Source organism: Callospermophilus lateralis, chromosome 7, assembly GCF_048772815.1.
Source record: "Callospermophilus lateralis isolate mCalLat2 chromosome 7, mCalLat2.hap1, whole genome shotgun sequence".
Taxonomy (NCBI): Eukaryota; Metazoa; Chordata; class Mammalia; order Rodentia; family Sciuridae; genus Callospermophilus; species Callospermophilus lateralis.
In genome coordinates, this window is record NC_135311.1 from 49,688,045 (window position 1) to 49,713,737 (window position 25,693).

At 33.2% G+C, this 25,693-nt stretch overlaps 1 protein-coding gene across 5 annotated transcripts in view; it reads right to left on the reverse strand.

Moving 5' to 3' along the window:
• The window catches only part of Col11a1 (collagen type XI alpha 1 chain), a 208,070-nt gene that overhangs the window by 172,558 nt on the left and 9,819 nt on the right, over positions 1 to 25,693 (reverse strand). For all 5 annotated transcript variants that reach the window (XM_076863343.2, XM_076863345.2, XM_076863347.1 and 2 more), the window contains 3 exons: positions 13,063 to 13,230; positions 7,227 to 7,440; positions 3,304 to 3,466 (listed from right to left, as the gene is read on the reverse strand). In XM_076863343.2, coding sequence (XP_076719458.1) covers positions 3,304 to 3,466; positions 7,227 to 7,440; positions 13,063 to 13,230 — 545 coding nt within the window. The remainder of the gene's footprint in view (positions 1 to 3,303; positions 3,467 to 7,226; positions 7,441 to 13,062; positions 13,231 to 25,693) is intronic.

The window sequence follows — 25,693 nt, forward strand, 5'->3', positions numbered from 1 at the left end:
TTAGGTCAGGTTGATAATCCAATCATTTCTTCTCTGAACCTTGCATTGTCTCACACATGAGCTTTCTGGGGACACCTCACATCCAAACCATAACAGATGCTATGAAAACTTGAGTTCTAATGGCTATATCTTGTTATTTGGCAATTTTCCTGTTTAAAAGTCTTCAAAATTATTTTATTGGTAATAAACACAAGCAATGTGGTTCTTCGTTTTTATTTTTCCTTACATCTTTGCAGCATATTGTCAAATGGAAAAACCAAGAGTTCTGATCAGTGTTGGTTGGACACATTGTGCTTACATAAAAGTGTGCACCCACTCAGACCATCTTCCACTTATAAAGGCCTGTACTCAGCTATGTCTGTTTAGGGGACAGATTTACCCAATCTTTACAATGTACTTTGTAAACTAGCAATAACCCAGGAAAAGGTAACTAAGAGTTTTGACTTAAACATGGGTCACTGTTTGTTACCAATATAAAATGCATACAAATATATTTGAAACACCATAGCTAGAAATTAATTTAAAAAGTAATAATAATAAAGAAAACTATGCCTTAATACATAATTAATACATGTAACTGCTTATGTGTTACCTATGAATGTAGGTACATAGATTCATACTAATACCTTAAGCACTTTACATGATCCTAATAAAGGAGATTCTATTATATTTCTCATGTAAAGAATGAGAGATTGAAACATATATAAATTAATTACAGAGAGAAAAGTGAAAATTAAGCTTGATGATGGCATTCAAAATCAGATCTTTCTCATTCCAGAATCAAAGCATATATACTCACTCTGATATGCTAAAATTATATAATATGCCTTATGGGTCTATATTGTCATCTTGGCATTTTCATGTAAATTGTTCTTGTCAAAATTAAAATTTTCGATTCTGCTTCTATCTGTTTACTGATGAATTTTTACGTTATCAGACTGCAATTTAAATATAGCCATGTTTAATATTTTGGGGGATGAAAGTTCCATTCCAGAAGTGTAGGGTGGCATATATGTGAAATTAAATGCATTAAACAAATCTTTATCTAAATACAAATTACTGTATTATTGAAAAAGTGACATTTCTAGTTTTCAGGCTAATGAAACATTGATGTTATCAGAACATCTTCATCATCACAACTGTTATCAAAAACTAAAATGATATGTATATGGTGTCATTCTGTCTGTTTTCATTTTTAGTTTACTTCTACATATTCACTTACAGAGATCTAAAAGTTGATATGTGTATGACAACATAAACCAAAATGACAGTAAAATTTTTTGAGAAAATTTTTAGACCAGGATATATTAACATTATATTCTGATAGGATGAGCTAATTTCACAAAAGCTGTGAAAATTTAATTCAAATTTAAAAGTCTGTGTGTTTGAATCATTTTTTCTCTTCATGCTCTATTTTTAAATGGAAAGAGACTATATTAGTTTAGAAATTTTATATAGCCATACAGTAACACAATTTAGTAAATAAAACCTTAATTTAACATATGATGACTGGATATGTGAATTAGACAAATACAAAATTTCAGCCAATTAAAAGAATTTTGTTCTAAAGCATTTCAAACAGTTTATTAAGTAAAAATAAAGTTTCCCTATTTATCTGGTCAAAGATGGTAGAGGATAATCTGATAGTGAAAGGTGCTCTCTTCATTTACATTTTAAAAAACTGACTCACGCTTCCTAGCAAATAAATGTTCTATTTAAAGCTTCATAAGAGTTTCATAAAACTCCAAAATGTGAAGCAGTTTAATAAATGTACTTTTCACCACACATTGTCAATTCACTAGAAGTGCCATTAAACAATTTCTTCAGAATTATTTTTTCTTAATGTTTTAATAGCTCCTCCAGATAAATGATTGGAGTTATTCTAGGATGTAAAATATGGTATATGGTATTATAAATTTAAATGAGGGAGAGACAGAGAGAGAAAGAGGAATAAAGGGCAGGGGCCAGGGAATGAAATCCTATATTATTCATTTATGATCCTGGAAAATAAGGATCTTGGGGTTAAAAATATGCATTATGCCTGTGAAACAAATGTTTATGGATAGTCTAATTTTAAAATAAGATTCTAAAAGACTGGAAATTATACTAATTGTTTATAATATTCATTTGCTTAATAAGTAGTTATTTATCATAGTGTGTGCAATCAATGAATTACATTGAATGACCTGGGTCTACATTACCAATATATATTACCAGAATCAGTTTATCATTTAATCCAGACATATCACAAATTAAAATATCTTATGTAGAGTCAAAGACTTAAATACACACAAGTGAAAAACATCAGAAAAAAATATATTCTAAATAAATTATTTGAAAATGTCATGAGTGTTATTTATGTTTACCCTTAGTTATGTATATAATTACAAGAATATGATAGCCTAGCTAATACTCTAATTTACACTGTATTTTCAATGCAAATATACACTGTATGTATAGATGTGTGTGTACACATATGTATGTGCATATATATGTGTATATATATATATATATATTTTGACACATCAACAGAATACAGCAAATCTCCCATAGGAAACATGTCTCGATCTATATTATATTGCACAGTTTTACTCTGTTTCACTCTGAAAATTAAATGACTCAGAAATTATGTTAAAAGAATCATGAAAGTAATGAATAATGTGTCAGGAGTGCATACTTCTCTTTATGAGGTCAGAAGACTGAGATCTGTTTGTTCTGTTAAAAAATGACTAAAAACAAAAGCACAAATTACCAGGTCCAATGATTAAAGAATTAAAGGAAAGAATGTGATTATCATAATTAGTGAAATAAAATTGAAAGAGACTGCTTCCCATGACCTTCATATTATTTTTAAAATTATGATTTAAAAGTTTAAAAGTTCATCTTTTTGCAATATGATCTTTACTTTACCTTGGAAATACTCACAAAGAACAAAGCAAGTCAGAATAAAGACTTGTACATTTCTCGAAATTAATCTTCCAGAGAAGGAAGAGAAGAAAATGTTCTTTTCTCCAAAGAAAATAATACAAAGTACTAAGAGAAGAGCCATTTGTCCCTCCCAGGGAATAGTGTGCCTGTGTTCAAATCAACCAATCTCTGTAAAGGTTCCCCAGCCACTTCAGTCACCATTGTCTGGTCATTCTCTTAATATACAATACAAAACATCACTGCTACACCCACAGGATTAGAAAGTGGGTCACTCTTTACAGTTTTCAACTTTGCTTCATAACAGATATTGATTGTTACTGTTATTAACCTAGTTCATCTGCTTTAATAATATTCAGCTTAAAAGTTTATTTTTACCTCAAAAACTTCTTCATCCAAAATCCTTGTTCCAAAAACCGTGATTCCATTGGTATCAACAATTGATCTCTCACTTCTATCAAGTGGTTTTGTGGTTTTCTTCTTACAGTCAACAATCATTGTCACAGTTTTCTTTTCCACACTGATTGCTACCCGATGCCACCTGAAAAAAAAAAAAAAATCCAGGTAATTCTTTTGTAAGCTTCAATAACATTGGCTGCCAAAGCATTATTCACATACAGTATATTTTAAATTACAAAAGTGAGCTGAAATGGCTTAAAATGTAAGCTTAGGGATCAATTGTTTCGCTCGTGACAACTTACTGCTTACCCAGCATAGTGCTAGGTACTAAAAAAAAAAAAAAAAAAAAAAAACACTAGCAGCCTAAGATGATCTGTCCACGCTGATAAGGACATGCCCATTCTCTGCTTCACTTTATGTCGAAGCAACAAAAGCATAATCTCACTGCATCCTGATGAAGGTATTTGATAGAGATTAGAAAGGGACAGGGTATAAGCAGTAGTTTCTATGTACACAAATGCTTTCTTTCAAAGAAAATGCTTTCCACCTACAAAAAAAAATCAAACCAACCAACAAACAAAAAAGGACCTTCTAACTGAATGACTGCTCCATCTGGAGCAACTCAACGTTTGAACTGTAAAACACAATGCACTGCACTGTCTTTATTCCCGTTTATTTTAAGTGCTTTCAATTTCTTTTCCCACTTTAATTTCAAGACAGTTATAGATCACTACTGTGGGTAGGATCCAAGCCTGAGACACAGTATCTCTCCTTCTTCCCACTCTTGGCAGGAAGTGGGAGCACTAAAAGAAAGCAGTCAGTGCATGCCTACAGGGAGAGTCTCAATTCATTCTGCAGCTACTGCTCCAGCTAATGCAGGATGGTGATGACAGGCTTAGAGGGGGAGACATGACCAGCCCTTTGGAAACATAGGTATCTTAGCAATATTGTGAAAAGAAGAGTTTATTAACAATATCTGGTGCTAACATAAACCACTAAGTGAAGCTCACTTGGATTCTGCAAGCCACTCTGGTTTATATGTTATTTTTTTTCTCAAATAAAAAGAGGCTAGATTAATATTCCAGAAGTGTCTAGGACTAGATCCATAAAATAAAGTACCCAAAAAGTTGCAGGAGCCTTCCTAAGATGTCTGTTTCATGATACTTGGCATGGCTACTGATGAGGACCAAGTATATTTCCATATACACTTAATCTTTGGTCTTTCCACAAGCACATTCAACTAGCATAGGCATCTGCTTGGTTTGAATTGAGCAGATTTATATAAGGAGCCACTTAATACAGTGAGAGTAAAATTTACACATACTTCATGCCAAGCTGCCTGTGTCTTAACTTAAACCATTCCTACTGTCATAGGTATGTGCTTTTCATTAGCAGAAAACAAAAAAAGACTTCAACTGTGAAAAGCTGATTGGAACTCTAAATGGCATTTTTGTTGAATTAATTTAAGCTGTGATAATAATGAAACATCAAAATCACAGTATCACGTAATATTCAAAATACTGTTAGAAAGAAAATAAATTAACACTTCATTTTGAAGCCCTTCTCCATTATTTCCTTTCTCTCATACATTTTTATCCTCAGAAAACTCTCCTCGGTTCTTATATTCAAAGTATAAACAAAATCCAGTGTCTCTCAACTTAGTCCAAGCTGTCACCTCTTTCACATAGCCTCCCAACTGGTTGCTGTTTCCACTCTTTAGAACCACAGCGACCTTTTAGTATATGAGACAGATCAAGTCTCCATCTTACTAAAAGCTATCAAGTACTCCTATAACAGGGTGCCCAGGCCCTCTCTGATCTCATGTCTGACTTTTCACACTCTGACTCCCTGGGTCCCAACCACACACTGCCTTCCTGCCTCCTTCCAGCTGCTGCTCCCCAGTGTTCTCCACTTTGCAAGAACCTCTTCCTCCACATCCCCTCAGGGCAATTCCTGCTCCCTGAACTTTGCTCAATACAACATCATCAAAAAGACTGCCCAGTCTAAAATAGTACACTGAATACATCTATTTCTTGGATTTATTTTCATTCAGAGAACTATCAGCACTTCGTGTATTTTTGCCCCTTCTGTTGTTGATCTTTTCTATCAGAATTTAAGCTCCAGGTGTGGAGAGACTTCACATGGGCTATTCATGGCCTCACCCGTGCCCTGTAGATGTCTAGTCAAGTAGTGGATAAATACTTACAGATTGAATAGCCTGTCATGAGAAATGTAGTTTAACAAATCAAAGTGTGCTTAAATACCAATAATTTTTGCATTGAAATTGTAATGCTAGTTGGGTTCAACAAATATGTCACATTTTAACAGTATCAAATGAATAATACAGTGCCGGAACGTGGTAAGCACTTAATAAATTGTGATTGAATGAATATATGAATGAAAGGTGTTTATTTAATCCAATATACTGTCAGTAATAGTTTACCACTGTGATACATGTAAATATAACTATTGTTCTGTTTGATAATCAATAAAAATGTTTTTTGAGCATTTCCCACGTTTTATTTTAATAACTTATTCAAATTAAGCACTGCCTATTGTTTTCAAATAGAATGCTGGCCATGATAAATTAATTTTTTCAATTAAGAAGGCGTCCTAATAAGGATAAATAAGACAAAGTAAAACAATGTTTGAATAATAAGATGAATTAAAAATGTCTTAAACAAATACTAAATATGAATTAAATTTTACCTTGGTGTTGGCTAATGGTCAAAAATAGAAACATAATGTGGTATAATATTTTACTTTTCTATAGGATAATAATTTAAATTACTTGTGAAAGTCTATTTTTTTCTGGCACTGAGAGTTGCAGGTTTCTATCGAGTCCTGACAAAGACACAATGTATATGAATTATTTTTTCCACCTGTACTTCCCTATTCTTCTGTCTATAGCCAAATGTTCTACATCTGATAAAGCTATTTTAGGGGTCTAAATACAGCAATTAAAAGTGTAGTAAAATTTAATGCACATTTGTTTGTGTTTAATGGCTCCCTAAGCAAAAGGCAATCATTACAACACAGAATTCAGCAGAGTTTCAGAAGACTGTAGTTTGAGCCTAACTACCTAAATCCCAAAGCTACCTCTGCCACTTTCAACTTTATGAGTTTAGACAAATCAAATAAACTTTCTGTGACTTGGTCCCCTTATCGGTAATATTTATTAACATTATCTTCTTAAAGTGATTGCAAATAATTAAATAATTTAGCTACGTGTTAAGTGCTTAGAACAGTATGAACATATATCAATTATTAAATAAGGCTTCTATGATCACATATTACTATTACTGGTAAAAAATAATAATAATAAGTCAAATTAGATCATTCCCTACTTAATATGCTCCACTGACTTCCTATTTCACTGAGAACAGAGTTTGTAGCCTCCTAGGATGTATTATGCCATCTGGCTTCCCAAGAATTTTTCCATGCTCACCATCCCACTCTGCTCCTACCATGTTGGTTTCCTCCATGTTGGAACAAATGGGGCACACATTGGAATCAGAGGCTTTGCATTGGCTTCCTCTCCTCCTAGAACAGAATGCTTGTGATTCTCAGCATGGCATGTCCCTCACCTCCTTGACATGTTTCATTCCTACAGAGATTTTTCTGACATTACTTTTTAAAATTGTTCTGCCCACTGACATTCCCTTTCCTCTGCACTATTTTTCTGTCTCACTTATATCTATATAGTCTTTATTAATGTATTTCTAAATATTTTGCCTGCCTAGACTGCAAGATAAATTATGCAAGGTAGGCATTTCATTGTTTCGTTTTTTCATTCCCAGACCCTAGAAAAAACTGTATCACACTTCATAAATATTTGTTGAATGATTAAGTGAAAGTATTGTTTTCAGCATAGCTAACACATTTGGTCACTGGCTACTTACTTCCCATCAGCGATGTTAACAGTTCTGAAGAGGGGATAATCTTCTGGAGCAGGTTTTCCAGTGTGGTCTTCAAACAGAAAAACAGGGGATCTCCCAACCTCAACACCAATTTGCTGAATACCATGCTCATTATATATAGATAAGAGGAAAGACTGAATTCCTTTTTTGGGTTTTACTGTAAATAATACTGAAAAATCTTCCGGAAAAGTTCCACCTGAAAAGAGAAGTCCAATGTGTTAGAAATTCTATATTTCCAAATTGTTCTTAGATCACAGCATTATTTTTGAACTTTCTATGTGGCCTTAATGAATCATCTAAATTCAAAAAGTAAACAGTTTAACAAACATATGAGGTAGGTGTGGGGGGACACTCTATGACTCTATTAACTTCCCACGTAATAGTGATCCAAGTTATGTGCAAACTTTAAAGTCACCCTTTAAAAGCATAATGATTATTAGAAATTGAATTCAAAGTAAGAAAACATGATCATGGCTCCAATACAATATCAAACACATAACAGTAACTCTTGAAACACTTATTTAAGCACTAATTGTGGCAAAAGGTCTCTATTTTCTGGCTGTGTCTAGTCTAAAGCTATATATATATTTTTTAAAAGAGGCATTTTAATGACATTATATAAAGATATTATTTTTTATCATCTCTTCAAAAGTTAGAGGTTTTGATCAGTTTTTGACACCACACGATGCAGTTTCACATATAAGAAGCATACATATTTATCAATAAAAAGTATCAGGTACTTAGCTAATTTGATTCTAAAGTCATGAAGACATAGTATCTTTTTTTCCATATACATATATATGTGTATATATATAAAATTTAATCCTCTTATGCCGCAGTCTGGCAGGCACAAAATCACAAACCACTCAAGCAGGAACAAACTTTATTTCCAAAACTCCCGCGAATGCCACGCATGAGGGCTTCTCCCGGGACACACACTACCCCAATTGGAAATCCCTCCTCTGGAATTCCCTCCTACCACACTTCCCCAACCAATGGGAACTCTCCGGGAGTCCCTGGAGAGCTCCAAAGTAGCAGGGTGAGGAGGACTGCAGGGGTCTAATCTCCAATTGAATGCACATCTTAACATAATCATTATCATCTCAATGACTTGCTGGCATCACCTTTCAACCATCACCTTTCAGCCATGGGTCATTCCTACTTAGCTATGGCTCTCAGCACTCTTACTACTCTGACATATAAGTAAAACAGGCAAAATTATTTGAGAGATGAGTTTAGTTTAAAAATATGTCCATTTGCAAAACAGGTGTATGTGCATGTATGATAGATAATACCTGGACCAATATTAAGAGTTCATGTACAATCCATTGATTGCAAATTCTATTACAGGGAGTAGTATAAAATAATAAAGGCATTATGTATGTGTCTGTCATGCACTCACATTCAATTACAGAAGATCAGCAATTCCACTTCTAAGAATTTACAGACACTTGTATGTAAAGAAATGATTTTGTCATCAAAGCACTCTTTCTAATGACAAAATATTACAATGGGTTGCAATGGTTGAGACTGGTTAAATAAAATACAGATTATCTACATAATGGAATCCTATGAAACCACTTAAAAGAATGTAACAGATAGCTTAGCAATGCCCTGTTCTAAAATAGAAAATAAAATGGCTGAAGATGTAGATCAATGGTAAATCACCCTAGTGTTCAGGCCCAAGTATCAGTAAACAAATACATAAATAAAAGTATGTAACAGAAAGATGTTTGACTAAATGGAAATTATTTAAAATATATTATGGAAGGAAAAATAACAAGCCACGCAAATACATTTTATACTAAAAATATGTGCATAGAATAATTAAGCAGAAGGTTTTGGGTCATATCTCTGCCCTTTGACATTCTTACTATGTGTTCTTGGTAAATAATTGAAAAACCTCTTAATTGGTTTTTCAAACCATTAATAAGATAATCTGTCCCACCAGGATGTTCTGGAAATTAAATGAGAGTATATCACACACAAGAGAGCAATCAATGTGGGCTATTCTGCTCTTATCTCATATATATGTATATACACATATACACATATATTTGTATATACATATATATATATATATATATACACCCATGCATATGTATAAAATATATATGTATATAATTAAGTGAAACTAATACAAAACTCAAAATTGAAAAAAAAATGTGTAAAAATTTTCAATGGCATCACAGCAAATCAATCAATCCATCTATCTAGTTACAATTCAGTTTATACATATAGTTTTGTTCAATTTGATTTATTTTTTTAAATTTTGTGGTACTAGGGATTGAACCCAGGGCACTGCACCTGCTAGGCAAGCACTCCACCACTGAGCTAAACTCTCAGCCCTCAATTGGATTTAAATATCACAGAAACAATTTTACATTTATGAAAATCAATAGAAGGAAAGTAGTCATAAGAAGAAAATCAAAAGATAATAAAACAAATCAACTAATAAAATGCTGCCGGGTGCAATGGTGTACACCTGTAATCCCAGCAGCTTGGGTGGCTGAGGCAGGAGTATTGCGAGTTCAAAGCCAGCCTCAGCAAAAGCAAGGCACTAAACAACTCAGTGAGACTTTGTCTCTAAATAAAATACAAAATAGGGCTGGGGATGTGGCTCAGTGGTTGAGTGCCCCTAAGTTCAATCCCCAGTAACCCCCCAAAAAAATGCTTATGCCAGTTCACACTATAATTATATAGCTAGGTAATCCAGTTCATTATTGAAGAAGGTCCATGGCAAACAAACTTTTTCTTCAAACAAGTACTTCAGAATACTAAGAACAACAAGACATTGTAACTGCATCTAAATTTTTCAAAGATTTTATTCAGTGAAATAAATTGATATTAAAATATTATGAGCTAGTGGAAAATAATGCCTTATCCATTATTTTAGACATTTATAAAAATGTCTACATAGAGACATCTAGGGAAAGTGGAATTCCAGGGAATAATACCTTCATACAAGACTAAAAGAATGAAAATTTTAATTAACCATCCAATATATGCACCTTAACTTTTGAAAATCTCTGGCTTCTTACTATACAAATCACTAAAATCTGTCCATTAAAATGTCTATTTCCCATTTTAAAGTTAAACATTAAGGATTTTAATTGCAATCTTTAAGTTCTGACCTTTCAGAAATAAAATAAGCTGTCTAAGAAAATCATGACTTGATGTCAAAATTTCCAGTCTAACCTAGACACCCACCTTAGTTTCCTTCCTATGATAATTAATATTGTTCATAACTTAGTGAATTAATCAGACAGATATTAGTTCCACAACAGAAACACATTCACTGAAAATGTAAAATTTCATCAGAAATAAGTGATGAGAATTTACAGTAAAGATAAAATATGGGGTTTTACATTTTAATCCACATTTTGAAATATATAAATAGATTAAGAATAAAGCATGTTAAATGACTTGTTAAAAAGTGCTATTATTCCTTACTGTATGTGTTTATAAAAGTCATATATATATGTGTAATAATAATCTTGACATATTGTTAGTATAACAAATTCAATAGTGATTGTTAAACCAAGCTTTTAAGATCATTAAATGTTGCCTCCAGTAATACTTTTGAAATGAAAAAGGCATAATAACTTTTTAATATTTTAATATTACTTGTCCTCTGATTGTTATAAAGATATAGATCAATATATGTAAAGTTTCTTGTACAGAGTCTGTCTCATGGCATGGGCTCTAAAGGGCTTCCATTCAGCTCCAATTTTCAGAAATTTAAATTAAAGGTTTCAAGTTGGGACTTTGAAAGACACATACCTTAATTTTACTAGAATATTTTAATGACTGTATCCAACTGACAACTTCTCACTGCCCCATTGATGAATACTAAAGTTTCCAGTCCTTCCGCTTATTCTTTAGAAAAGAAATTGCTTTTATATCTTCTTATAATGCATGATAGTATATTCCAAATATATTTTTCAAAGATGTTTTTTACTGCTTTATAATTAATATTTACTATTTTAATATTTTAATGGTAATCTGTTGTGACTAATTTTTACTATCATTTTGCATAATGGACAGAAAACTTTACCCTCCAAAATGGCAAGCTTGTAATCATTTCCATGATGTTAACTATAATATGTGTCTCTTATCTGAAATGCTCACTGTTAGAATCACGCCTCAGACTCAATCATGTGAGGAGTAAAAACATTCATATAGTTAAATTCTGTTAACTGGAATGAAAGAAGATCCTATAGACATAAAATATTTTCTTTCTTCATGAGTAAAACAAGATAACATATAAAATTAATCAAATTAGCTAACTATCATCCTGGAATGCAGATAAACAGACCCTGATAATGACCCAATTATAGAAAAAATTATAAACAATAACTTCATGAGTATTTCTAAAATATTTCCATTAGTCTATTTTTTTCTCTACTTTTTCTTTCTTGAAAATTCCCATCACTTTTTCTAATAGAAATGCAATAGAAAATTAAAAAGTAATGACTTTTACTATTTGAAAATTTTAAATTGGATTTTTAAAATATATTATAACTTAATTTTTAATTTTTAAAGTCAGAAATTTTAGGCTTCATTGTTATATATACATTGTAACTTTTGTTTATCACAAATAATAGCAAAGCACAAAACATATTGGAAAATTCAATGAACAATCAAAATATATGAAATATACTTTAAAATGTCTTTGCATGAAAAGTTTGCTTTGTTGTTTTATAATTGTTTAATTCCTTGATTCATATCTTTCTGTTAGTAAAAGTTTTACCTAAAAATAGAAAATTTAAATCTCTTGAGATCGAGAAGGTATAGGACAATATGAAGAAATTAATTGCAAACTGCTGCTGAGAAGATTCTAACGCATCAGAAATAAATTTTGACAATATATGAAATATTGGCCTTGGAGAAAAAAATGTGGATTAACTATTGATCCGTCTATAACTTGGTCTAGTCAGACAGCATCTGTGAAACTGTTTAACTCTGTTTAACAGGGATTAGGACACCAAACTTAAACTTATAAGGATAAATAATTTGTCATGTATCAACTGCAAGTAGGTGCAAGGAGCTATCTGCTTAGAAAACTTGATACTCAGAAATTTTCATTCACCATTCAATTCCCTTTTCCCACAGTATCATAATTTCTAGATAATTAGTGTTATGAGATCAATTAGTACTTTCAGAGAAGAAAAGAAATTATTTATCATGTATTTTTCCGTACCATTATGAAACCCTGCTAGGTGAAGTCTTAGAAAATCTCTAGTCCCAGAACTCCCAGTAACTATGAGATGTGACTAGCTTTTATTATATTTCAGATAAGAATAGCATGCAAAGTTAATGCAAAATTAACATCTACCACAGAAGTGTTTCTTTCAACAGAAACAGTACTAAGTTTTAGTCTTATGAAAATACACATTAATTATGTCTAAATCCACATGCCTATTAAACAAACTAGTCAGTAAGAGTAAGGTCTCCTTCCAATTCCCAATTCCCCAATGAAAAAGTTCTACATGATCACATACAAAAATGGAATAAGTCATAAAATGCTGCTTTCACATTCTGTCATGTTGAAATTATGAATTATTAAGTGTTAAAATAAGCAAATTTTGTGTGATTGTGCTGAATTAAAAGATTGGCAATAATTATTTTCATTTCCTCACTTTGGTGATCACAACGTATTTGGTAACTGATATATGATCAAATTATATTTCAACCTAGAATTGAGTATTATATAGAATGGTAAAAAGAAATAGTCATTAGCAAAGAAATAGTCGAAGGAGACTTAGTAGTAACAACAGTAGCAGTAATAGTAGGACTCATAATAAACTGAACATACCTGGAAATAACTGTTTAGTTGGGGCACTGAGTTGTGCTAGCTTTGAAACTCTGTAAGCAGTATCTGAACCTTGAGAGTTCTTTCTGTTTGTGCAAAATCCTGTTGTTTTTGATATTCCCTCTGGAGAATTGTGAAAATCTAGTGCTTTAAGTACATCAACTGGAGCAGCTGAAAAATAAGTTTAAAAAATAATTAAAAAGACAATCTAATATAAAATGGAATATTTTAATACAGAAAATATTATGTCATTCCATCCTTCAAATCTACTGTTTACCATACCTCCTCAAGCATATGGATGAGTGTCTATGGAGTGGGGTTAAAGATCATAATAGAAACCATATGAACATTCTCAAATGCAAAATCTAGAATAAAATTATGAATACACAAAATAGAAGGTGTTGGTATGTGTATTTGAAATTTAATTTTGTCTATATAGTATATGTATATATGCATGTACATGTATCTGTGTGAGTATATATTAGGTATCTATACATAGATTTTTACCCTCTAAATTTGTAGTTATTTTATGACATTGCTTTATGCTTCACAGTAGAAACTGAAACTCCTGGAATTGATAGTCCCCCCGGCCCCACGTAGCCCTATAGTATTTAATGTTACTTTTGACGGAAGCATCCATTTCCCAAATCCAATTCATTCTATCTCCAACTACTGTGTAGAGTCGACATAAAATAAGTTTGGAATCTTCAACTTTCCTTTTCCAAGTGTGTCTTATTTGGATAACCAGCTTCAATGGTATAAAACTCACATACCATACAGTATACAATTCAATGGTTTGTGGCATATTATACCATCTCTTTTAAGTTACAGTAAAATATATATAACATAAACATTTCCCATTCTTCAATTCAGTAGTCATAATTACACTCACAGTGTTGTGCAATTATCACTATTATCCATTTCTGAAACATTTTTATCACTTCAAACAGCAATTTTGTAACCACCATGCAATAATTTCCCATTCCCATATCTCTTCTCCTACCTGTAGTAAGCTATAACCCACTTTATGTCCCTATGAAGTTGCCTATTCTAGAAACTTAATGTAAAGGAAACTAAACAATATTTCTCTAAACATAGAAGTAAAAATGACTCGTCAACAATTTAACTACTAGGTACATGCCCCAAAGGCTCAAATTCAGGACTTGATGAAGAGTTGTATGCCAATTGCAGCAGTTTCATAATAACCAGAGGTAGAAAGAAATCAGGTTTCCTTCAAGGTATGAAAGCATTTAAGTTATGACACATCAAATTATCTCACCACCACACTGGAAACAGACCATGAAATAAGGAATCAACTACAACCTAGATGAACCTTCAAATCATTATGTTACATGAAATACACCAGACAAAAAAGGACAAACTGGATATTTTTGACCTCCGAATTCTCTGGTCCACAGCTATCCATTATTTAATCCACTAAGTCAAAACATTAATTGATTTGTGTAAATACTACTATAAAAATGGACTCTGGAAACTATATTACTCAATGTACTTATGATTACAGGCTTTCTGTATGTGTTCTAAAAAGAATATTGAAAGTAGGCCATGTGCTGACCAATGTGTCACTCAGCATGACTTACATATAGTTCTTATGTCACATATTATTATGGTTTGTATCTGAATGTCCCCCAATAGCTCATGTGTTGAAAGCATGAGTCCCAATGTATCAAGGTTCATAAGTGGGATTTTTAGACAATGATTAGGGCCTAATTCATTGGTTGGATTAATCCACTGTTAGCTGAATGGACTGTAGGCAGGTTGCATATTGCTAAAAGAATTAGGTCACTTGAGGCATGGCGTTAGGGACTATATCTGTACCTCACCCTTTCTCTCTCTCTCTCTCTCTCTCTCTCTCTCTCTCTCTCTCTCTGCTTCTCAGATCCCATGACCTGAACAGCTTTCCTCCACCATACCCTTCTGTCATGATGTTCTGCCTCATCTCGGGCCCAGAGCAGTGGAGTTGGCCAACCAGGAACTAAGACCTCTGAAATTGTGTGCCCAAAACAAACCTTCCTCTGTTAAGTTTGTTCTTGTCAAGTATTTTGGTCACAGTGGAGAAAAAAAATGACTAGTATATATCTTTAAATTCTAATTGGGGAGACACTATTTATGTTCCAGTAACTATGTAAGGGACATCATTTACATTTATATAGGTGTAAATAGCACTATTTGCCTCATTTGTGTCTGAAAGGAAGAATGAAAGTTATTGATTGAAAAAGTTATAGTAGAATAGAATTGTCATCACATTTCAGAACACAATTTGCTTCATAAACATATTTTTTTCTGGGATGACTTCATGAAAATGGGACTGATTTTGGAATCAGGAAATACCATCACCTTAATTTAGCATACCCCATGAAGAAGAGGCTGACCTACAACAGGATTTTATTCTTTGAAAATTACAATTTCAACCAATATTTTTACAGTAATTATCAATCTGGCATAGAATGCATGAATGAATGATTGAATTTGGGCTTGTGAACATTGTGCATCTTATCTTTTCCTTAGTTCATTACTTTTTCAGAAATACTAACTTCTATATTTTCAAACATGTGACATAGCTTTATATAACTTGCCTTATACAGTATGATAGATATAATTTCCTTTAATAATGAAGTCCTTCTACTGATTACATCAAGCTTCTGAATGGAAATCCATACACTATGCAGTAGAACACACATTTTTCCAAGTTTAAAAAGAAAATGTTTTTTATAGAAATCAGACATTTCAGAGGAATCTTTAACTCAGTACTAAGTATGGTATTTTTTAGTTCAATTTTGGAATTTTTTAAAACTATAATGTGTTTGGAAACTTTTTTTTCACTAGTCCCTGTTTACAATGGCCATTTTTTAGGCCAGTGGAATACCTGACTATTCTTCTTATCTAATTTTCTCTTATCATTAAACAAAGAAAATAGCCATTAGAGTAACTGCCGTATCCAGACAGCCTAATATATGCATGCACTGCTCACTAGACTAGGTCCTTTATGGGCATGGACCCTCACAAACCTACTTTTGTATCCCCAAGCTATGGATGAGAGAATTTAGAATAAAAGAGAAAATTCAAGATTGTTCTGAGATCTATGTAAATATCAAGTGTATGCTTTTTCCACTGCAACACCCTCACTGCTATACCCACCAAGGAAAACTACAAAAAAAAAAAAAGACCTACAACATACACATAATAGTCTAAAATTATCTTGAGCCAGTTAACTGATTCCTCATGTTGATATTTATTTTAAATTAAACTCAATTCATGTTCCAGGATATAAATTACTACAAAGGAGAACGTTAATGAAAGCCACAATCTTATCTGCTTATTTTATTTTATCTTTGTGAAAAGCCATTTTCAAAAGCAGAGCTGAATAAGACTCCAGAACAGACATGAACACAGCCATGAAGTCTGTAATTTAGTGAAGAAAACAATGCAGCCCCATGGTCACGGTCAAAACTAGGCATAGGTAAACAGCAGACCTATGATCACAAATTTCCTTTTCTCTATAATATCTCTTAACACAATGACCTTTTCCAAGGGCACAAACTTTGTCACATTTGTTCCTTTCTGCTCTGAAATGAATGTGGTAAAAACACAATCTCTGTACAGAATTCAAAATGAAGGTTCTCCTTTTAAAGTCTGGCAAAGTTCTTTATGGAGTCCATGATACAAAACCATAAATCTCTCCTCAAAAAATGGTAAAAAACAGGAACATATTATAAAGATTTTAATTAATTTTTTTTTCTGAAATTGCCCTTAATATTTTCATTATTTCTGTTTCTAACCGATATCAAAGACCATTATAAACATTTCTGACGTATCCAATTCAGTATATTTTGTTCAATAATATCTTCCTGCCTTTTAATGCACATCGTTGGTAAATTTAAATAGAAGAACAGTACATCAGAGCCCATTACTCTACTACAAAGGCCATTTGCTATGGTTTGGAGCTTGAATGTCCCTCACAGACACTATTGGATGGTACTGGAAACTTGAGGAGGTGGGGCCTAGTAGAAGAAATTTAAGTGACTGGGGGCATGATCTTGAGGGGAATTTGGTACCCCAGTATCTTCTTCTCCTTCTCTCTTTGCTTCCAGCTGCCAGGAAGTGGACAGATTTTCTCTACCACATACTGTAGTCATGATGCGCTGCCTTACCTCAGGCCAAAAAATGATAGAGCCAAATGACCATGGAATGGAGCCTTGAACCAAAATAACACTTATCCTTCTAGTTCCATCCTCCACTGCATAAAGTCCTTTATGATCTCTCCTTACCCCCTAATTCCACCCTCACTCAGTGCTCTTACCACACTGAAGCAGACTTTCTGGAAGCCTACTCTCTTGTAAATACACATATACACACACACTTGAACTACATAAAATGGTGGTTGAAAATGACATGTGTGGAAATATTTAGAAGCAACTTTCTCTGAAGGTCACAGGAGTGCTTGGTCATAAAATTTAAAAATTTGAGGTCCAAATATATCCTCTCTATTGCATTCCATTGACTCTTGAATGTCCTCACTCAGTCATCAATCACTTTGGTTGTGGGCCTCTGGTCATTTTTCCCTGTTATATCAGCATCCCTACAGATTATTGATCTAACACCTCAAAATGCTTTCACTGTTTTTCTTTATTTTCTCATCTAATCTTCTTCACACACGTCCATGACAGTAATGAAGACAGCATGACGTGGTGTTAAAGAGCCTGGCTGCTTCTGAATTCCATTAGTATCTATATGATTTGGACATATTACCTAACGGCTCTGTGCCTCAGTTTCTACATCTGTAAAATGAGAATAACAAAAATATTTACCTCAAAGAGCTTCTGCCAGAACAAAATTTTATTTGTTACAATGTCTTCGAATGGCATAGTGGTTGGGGAAACTATGCCTTTGGATTAAGATATTTTTGCTGCCTATCTTTGTATGGTGCATAAAATAAGAATGATTTTACATTTGTAAATAGTCAAAACCTCAAAATAATGCATAATATCTTATGAGATATTAAAACTATATGAAATTTGGGGCTGAGGATATAGCTCAGTTGGTAGTGTGCTTGCCTTACATGTACAAGGCCCTGGGTTCAATTCCCAGAACCATACACACAAAAAAAAATTATATGAAATTTCAATTACAGCATTCATAAATAAATATTTTATTGGGACATAGCCACACTATTCATTTATTATTCATAACTGCTTTCACAGTATGACAGTGCTGCACAGTTGCAAAGGAGTTTGTATGGCCCACAATGGCTGACATATTTATCATTCAACCTTCTTATGCTAAGTCCTAAAGGCTAAGTAGGATTAATCAGTGAAGAGGAGAAAGAAAGAAATGGCAATATGGCAACACAGATACAGCAAGGTACAGAGTTCAAGGAAAGGAAAGAAGTCATTCTTGTTCAAGACCAACATTAAACACCTTCAGCTGTTCAAATTCTCCTTAGATGTACCATGCTACTGAAACCTCTGGACAAACATTACACCTCTGTCATAAATTCACTTGCCATAAGCAAGCCATCTCTAGGTCAATAGAAAAGACATACCAGGGCCTCAAAAATATTTGTTTCATACATTTCCACTCCTCACCCCCAGATTTATTGTCCCAATTGGAATAAACTTCTTTCAGTTTGTAAAATGTACTTTAATCTCTTTATCTTCCTTCATTGGCTATGAATAGTTGACTCATTTTTTTTAACCCTGTTATTAGAATAATTTGGAGCTGGGCATGGTAGCACATTCCTGTAACCCCAGCAACTCAGGAGACTGAGGCAAGATCCTAAATTCAAAGCCGGTCTGGGCAACTTAGCCAGGCCCTAAGCAACTTAGCAAGATTCTGTTTCAGATAAAAAATAAAAAGGGCTGGGAATGTAGCTCAGTCACAAAGTGCCCCTGAATTCAATCCCCCGTACCAGAAAAAGAAAGAAAAGAAAAAACAGAATCACCTGGAGAGCTTTTAAAACATCCATATGCCTGTGTCCCACCCCAGAATTAACAAACTGGAATGACTGTGGTGAGGCCCAAGCATCATCCATGTTTTAAATTTTTCCCAGCTGAATATAATGTGCAACCAGGGATAAAAACAGGTAGATCCCGAACTAGTCAATGTTTTGGTCTAAACCTAAGTATAACATTTTCTAGGAAACCTTTACTTTCCCAGGCAGTGGCCCTCTCTCATAGTAGCCTATATTCCCCTTGAATAACACCACGTTATTTCATTTTCCTAATTTTATAATCATGACTCTGCACAATATGGTCTTGGACACAATCTAAAAAATAATATGATTTCTGGTTATTTGCACACACTACTTAATTCATTTCTTTCTCTCTCAGAGTTTATTAACATTTGTCTCCCCTGATAAATTGTTAACCCTCTGATAGTGAACAGTGATATTCATATTCACTGTTATACTGCCAAGGGATAGAAGTTGAAACACAGAAAATAATCAATAGAGATATATTTCACAAATAAATGAATGAGTAGCTACATCCAGCCTCTGAGTTGAAATATCTTTCCCATCAATCTAAAAGGGAAATGAAGAAGGTTGGAAGTGACGTTAACCAATAATAATTTGAAGAGATTTCCAAGTTCAATTCAGGTAAGATAAGAAACAGGTGTAAAAAGGCCTTTCTAATGTGGATGTTGTCTCAAATTTTAGAGATTCACTTACCCTCACCTTATACCTCACATCAAAGGCAATATATGAAAAGTATCATCAAAGAAAGGAAGGGAAATTTTTTAAAGGATTCTAAACCATCTCCTGCCCAGTCACAAAATGCTTTGCTGCCCCAGGGGAGTATCAAGAGTACTACTGTGGGTATGCGATAGGGAATGTAGGACTGAAAAGGAGAGAAAAGTGATTATTCATTGTAACTGACCTACTAGCAATGCACTACTCTCTTTCAAAATCATGAGATCTCTTGATAAAGAATCTACAACTTGGGATCTGACAAGTGTATAAATAGCAATCGATATGTCAGTTTCTGCAGTTTGAACTGCCCAAATTCTAACCAAGCTAAGGATTTATTTTCTGTATGAATTTGGGTAATTACTAACCCCACCAAGAATTAGTTTTCTCAACTCAATCTTACTTTGAGAATTAGATATGATAAGGAATTTTAATCTCTGAGAAAATTCGAAGGCAGTTAATTATTGTGTCTAACCCATAGTAAATAATGCCTGTAATGCAGGCTGCTCAGGAGGCTGAGGTGGGAGGATTGCAAGTTCAAGGGTGGGCTGGGCAAATAAGTGAGATCATAAAATAAAATATAAATGGCCTGGGGATGTAGCTCAGTAATAAGAATGTCCCAAGTTCAACATTCAGTCCCCAGTACTGCAAAGAAAAAAAAATTATTCCCTGGAAACTTCAATCTTTCTGAACACGTAGTTTCAGTGAGTAACTTCCACAATTCCACATAGCTATAATTAACTTTTTTCCTGTTATCTATTTTCTCTTGGGAAAATCCCTTTGTAATAGAGTAGAATACTGAGCAGTTTACTATCTCTAAATGTACATTACATGCTATGCAGGAAAATTATGTATTGCTTAGCAATCTCCCGGGCATGCTCATATTGAAATTATTATGCTGATACCATTAGCATTTTCCTTTTATTTTATGTTTGCATTGATAGAAATTGATAAAACATAAACATAGTAACCCTGATGTGAGTTATTTATTAAAAAATTTAAAATTTAATATATAGTATTTCCTCTGGTACTATTCTTTCACTTATTTTAAATATACATATCACTATTAAGAGTATGTAAGTTTACCTTCATAAGATCATGTGGGCAAATAATTTCAATAGAAATCATAGGTGTTTCCTATGTCCCAATACAACCATTTTAGCTACAATGGCCAGAATTATTATTAATATTCTGTAATCTAATCTTCATCAAAGCAGAACAAAATGGAAAAAAATGACTTGATTAAATACATTAGAAAACTGTAATGTTATATGAGAAACTCTCATAGTTGTACAGTTTACATTAATTACTCTTGGATATGGGACCTGTTCCATACTACTATTTAGAATTCAGTTTTCCCCCATAGGGTTTTATAATCAAATAAAATGTATTGCCATTAATAAGACTATGTTTTCTTAATATATTTCATTGTACATACACACAGAGAGATAATACAAATATCATAAATATAGGTATCTCATAGTTCTAGATTTTGACAGACATCTTGGAAGAAAATGAGTGTCCAATATTCAAATTGAAAATGTCAAGGACAATGGCAACATAAAACAGTAACATGGAGTGTTATGAATTTTGTGATTAATTTCTCAAATCAAGCACCTGGTAAGCCTATTTGCACTGTTCTGAAAATACCAGCTTTAAAAAGTCAATTTCACAGTGAAACCCACAGTTCAAAGGTTTAAAAAAAAAAAAAAGAAACAGTAAAATATTCTGAAATAGAACTAATGAAAAAAAGTGACTCCCACAAAAATCATTTGAATCCACATCCAATTATGGACTATTCATTATTCTAATTTTGACCTATCCAGCGTTTGAGGGCAATGCTAAATTTATCCTTAATAAGAAACAATAAAAGAATTTTTCTTGAACATCAGCATAAAGGTACATGTCCTTGACAATATGTAATTATAATTGCTTTCTAGTTCTTTTAGCTGAAAATGTCTCCTACCTACTATCAGGGTACCAACATCATTGCTCTCTTAAACCAGTGAAATAAAGTAAAGTTAGCACTGCAATTTACAGCCACCATGTCTTAGAACAGCTGGATCTAAGTCCATGGCATCTATCAAATAAGAAAAATGTTTTTGTATGTGGGATTTGACTGTCACGGTAACTATGTGAAAATTATACATACTTTAAAAAATTAAACTATGCTGTGGGAATTATAAGACATGTGTGACCTAAATTCTGCCAGCATCTAAAAATCCAAATAATTTAAGGCAATATTTGTACTCCAAAATAAAATAATTCAACATTTAATTCAAAATTTTCTGTAAAACATTAAAACAAAATCTCCATAACTTAAATAAATCATTATTTTTTATACAGTACAAATATCTAAATAGTACAGCACAAAGGAAGGTTGTAAAGGTGTGGAGTGTGATATCAAATAAAGAAGGCAAGGAAAACACTCACTGAAAAAGATTATTTACATAAAATCTGGACAGTCATAGGGGGCTCATATACCTTAATGTTTTTGAAAAAAAAAAGATTCTAAGAAAAAATAACAAGTGCAAAGAACTAACATAAGAATTGGCTCAGAATGTTGGAAAAAATGTAAGAAGACATTGTCTCATCCAAAAGATGTAAGAAGGATATAAAAGGTGAGGTCAGCAAAGTGAGAATGAGGGTCTATTGAAGGTGAACTATATTAGTCCAAGGACATTTGATTTCATTTCAAGTGAGATGGAAAACCATTGAAAGGTTAAAGGGGGAAAGGTGATATGAATCAACTGTTTCTATGACTTATTTTGTCAGAGCAGGTATAGCTTCATAGAAAATTGAAATGAAGGAACAGAGACTTCCCACTCAACTTATTTTATCAGACCTCTGTGACTGCTATGTTGAGACAAACTGAAAGGGCACTAGAACAGAATCCTATAGCAGTTAGGAAGTACTTGCAATCCTCCACATGTGAAATGATGACTTTCTTGGACTGAGCAATGAAGTACTGAAGTACGGGGTCAGATTCTGAATATATACTGATGATTGAACAGACAGGAGTTGCTCACAGGTTAAATACAGGCTATGAGTGAAAAAGAGTCACAGCTGACCTAGTTTTTTACTTGACCATCATGATCGATTGTGTTGCCATAACAGATTGAGAAAACTGAAAGAGACAGGTTTTAGGAGAGGAATCTGAGATGACTTAAATACCACTAGGGCACAACTGAATAGAGTCAACTATGCAAGTATATATATAATTCAGGGGAAAGATCTGGGTTAAGTAAAACTTTATTATTAATGATAGAAAGGTTAAAGTTTATTCAAATCTGTAATTAATTAATTATGGTATTACCTAAAAACTATTTGATGTGTCTTCCCTTGAAGGAAATTTTTATGACCTAAAAATTATTACAATAAATATTTTGTCTTCTCAATTAAAATAGAGAACATAGTCTAATATTCCTTAGAAATTAAAAAAAAATCACAAATGTTATCCTATGATACTGTAATTTGGCTAATTGCCAAAACTGTCACATAAGACTTAGAGATGTTAAGTCACTTCTTTTTGTCTTACAAGTTTTTATAAATGTGTAAATACTTTTGTTTCATGTATTCCCTTATAAAATAGGAAGATTACTTATTTATATCTTATTTATATAAATAAATAAGATTACTTATTTATTTATATACTTCCAAGTCTATGATGAAGTATAATTTAAATGTCCTATAATTGTTGAGAACGCCTGGTGATTTTACTATGGTTGACTATTCCAGAAAAAGGAGCATAGCCCCAGTAGCCTGATTATTTTGTCAGAGGATCGGATGGTGACAATAAACTAAGATCGTAGAGGCAGCAAATATGCACTGACCCTGCCAACTGAACAAACAGCCTTTCTGTACTTTCTACTTATTCATGAGATTCCATGCCATGCAGAAAAATATAACCATATGATCTTGTGTTATGTGTGCACTGCTCACTTCCCCAACCTTACCTCACATATACCCCTTTTCTTCTGTTCTTGCCAGCCTGCCTTTTTTCAAGTCCTTTATTCGGGTCCTTTGTGGAGTCATTTGCCCTTCTGCTTCAAGCCCTCATGTCACTGCCTGGAACATTCTTTCCTCCTCACTTAATTTGATTATTCAATGCTCAATTGTTATTTCTCAGGGAAGCCTTCTTCGGCCTTACTGAGTTTCTATTCTGTGTTCTTCTAAAACCATGCACCTCTCCTTCAAAGCATCTAGCATTATACTTGTGTATGCACTTGCATGACTGTTTGATTGATTACTGTCTTCTCAAGTAGATCATAAATTCAATGAGGGAGGATTGTGACTAACTTTGCCTAGCAACTAGTCTGAGCACATAATAACCTCTAGCATAATAACCTCTAACTGGATATGTGATTGAATGAATGAGCTTAGAATCTAGCATAAGTCCATAAGAGGACTTTGATAAATATTTGTCAATAAATAAATTAATGGTTGACTCTATTAATCAGCTTTTCATGCCTCTGTTATAGCAATATTCACATTCCATGAAAACAGAAATTGAAATACTGTCTTTGTAGCTGTGGCACCTAACATACTGGCGGTTCCCAGATGGTGAGAGTCATTTAAAATCTGAAGTTATTGACATACTCTATCCCTAATTTTGTTATAACAAAATACTTACACAGACAGAAATTTGAAAGCAAAAATAACACCAAAATTCCACGTATGGTGAAGAAAAGAAAGAACAGCCAGTTGAGAGTGGATGTTTGAAAAGTACACCACTTCTGATTAAAAATAGTCAAGGTTTTTAAAGAGGTAATCACTAAACACTAAAATTATATTGCCATTCAGTTTTCATGCTGACAAGAACAATGTTCATTGACATCTAATCTGTTATATGATTTGGAGACGAGGATTAAAAGAAATTATTTTCTGTATTATAATCAAGTGAACTACTCAATTCAGTTCTTTCAGAGCCAATGCAGTTTGGTGATACAGTATTTATCAAAAGATTTGCACACAGCAATAATTATCTTCCACTTAACTCACAGTGTCTCGTTATACAAGTGAAGCACATTCTCATTTTTGGATATATTTATTTTCTATTACAGATGGTTTATAAACCCTTGGCTTTGCCTCCCAATTATCTACATAACTTTATAAAGCATCCAGTCTTGGATTCCATTCAAAATCTACTCAATCAAAATCCTCAGGGTTAAGATTGGAAATAATTGTGATTCTAAGCCAGCAATCATTTCCCTGTCCTCTTTAGTGAAAAGCCTTTGCTTATGAATTCATTCATTCATTAATTCTTTTGACAAACATTTTATTTTCCATCTATTATGCTCCACATATGGTGCTAAATGCTAGTGTTACATAGGAAAAGGAGATGGGTTTCCTGCTTTTACTGCATCAAAAATATTCTGTGATAAGTATTCAAGTTTGGGGTAAGTACAGTGTGCTTTAGGAGGTTGTGCAAAGCCAACGTCCCCATCTTCAAGGTTGCAGAGAAGTATTCCTGAAGGAGATAAAGTCTAGAGAAAAAGCAATGGTCAGCAAACTGGAAATACGATCAAGGTAGAATCACAGGTGGCCTGGAGGCAACCAGACATAGATGGTTTTAGGAGATCATAACAACTTCAGCAGAAATAGGCTCAATGTATTTATATAAACCTGGACAGCAATTCATACACATCACCATATGTATCACATCTGTGGTTTTTGTTTAGGTAATTAAAGAATAAGTCTTTCCGTAAAGACTTATCCAATGCCTATTACATGGCTTGCTCTATGCACTTTGGACACATTAAAATAGATAAAAGCACACATCTTGGTGCTTTTGATGTAACTAAAATATAAAATAGGAACAGAATATAAAAACAATTTTTTTGATAGTGGGGATTGAACCAGTGGTGCTTAAACACTGAACCACATCCCCAGCCCTATTTGTATTGTATTTTGAGAGAGGGTCTTGCT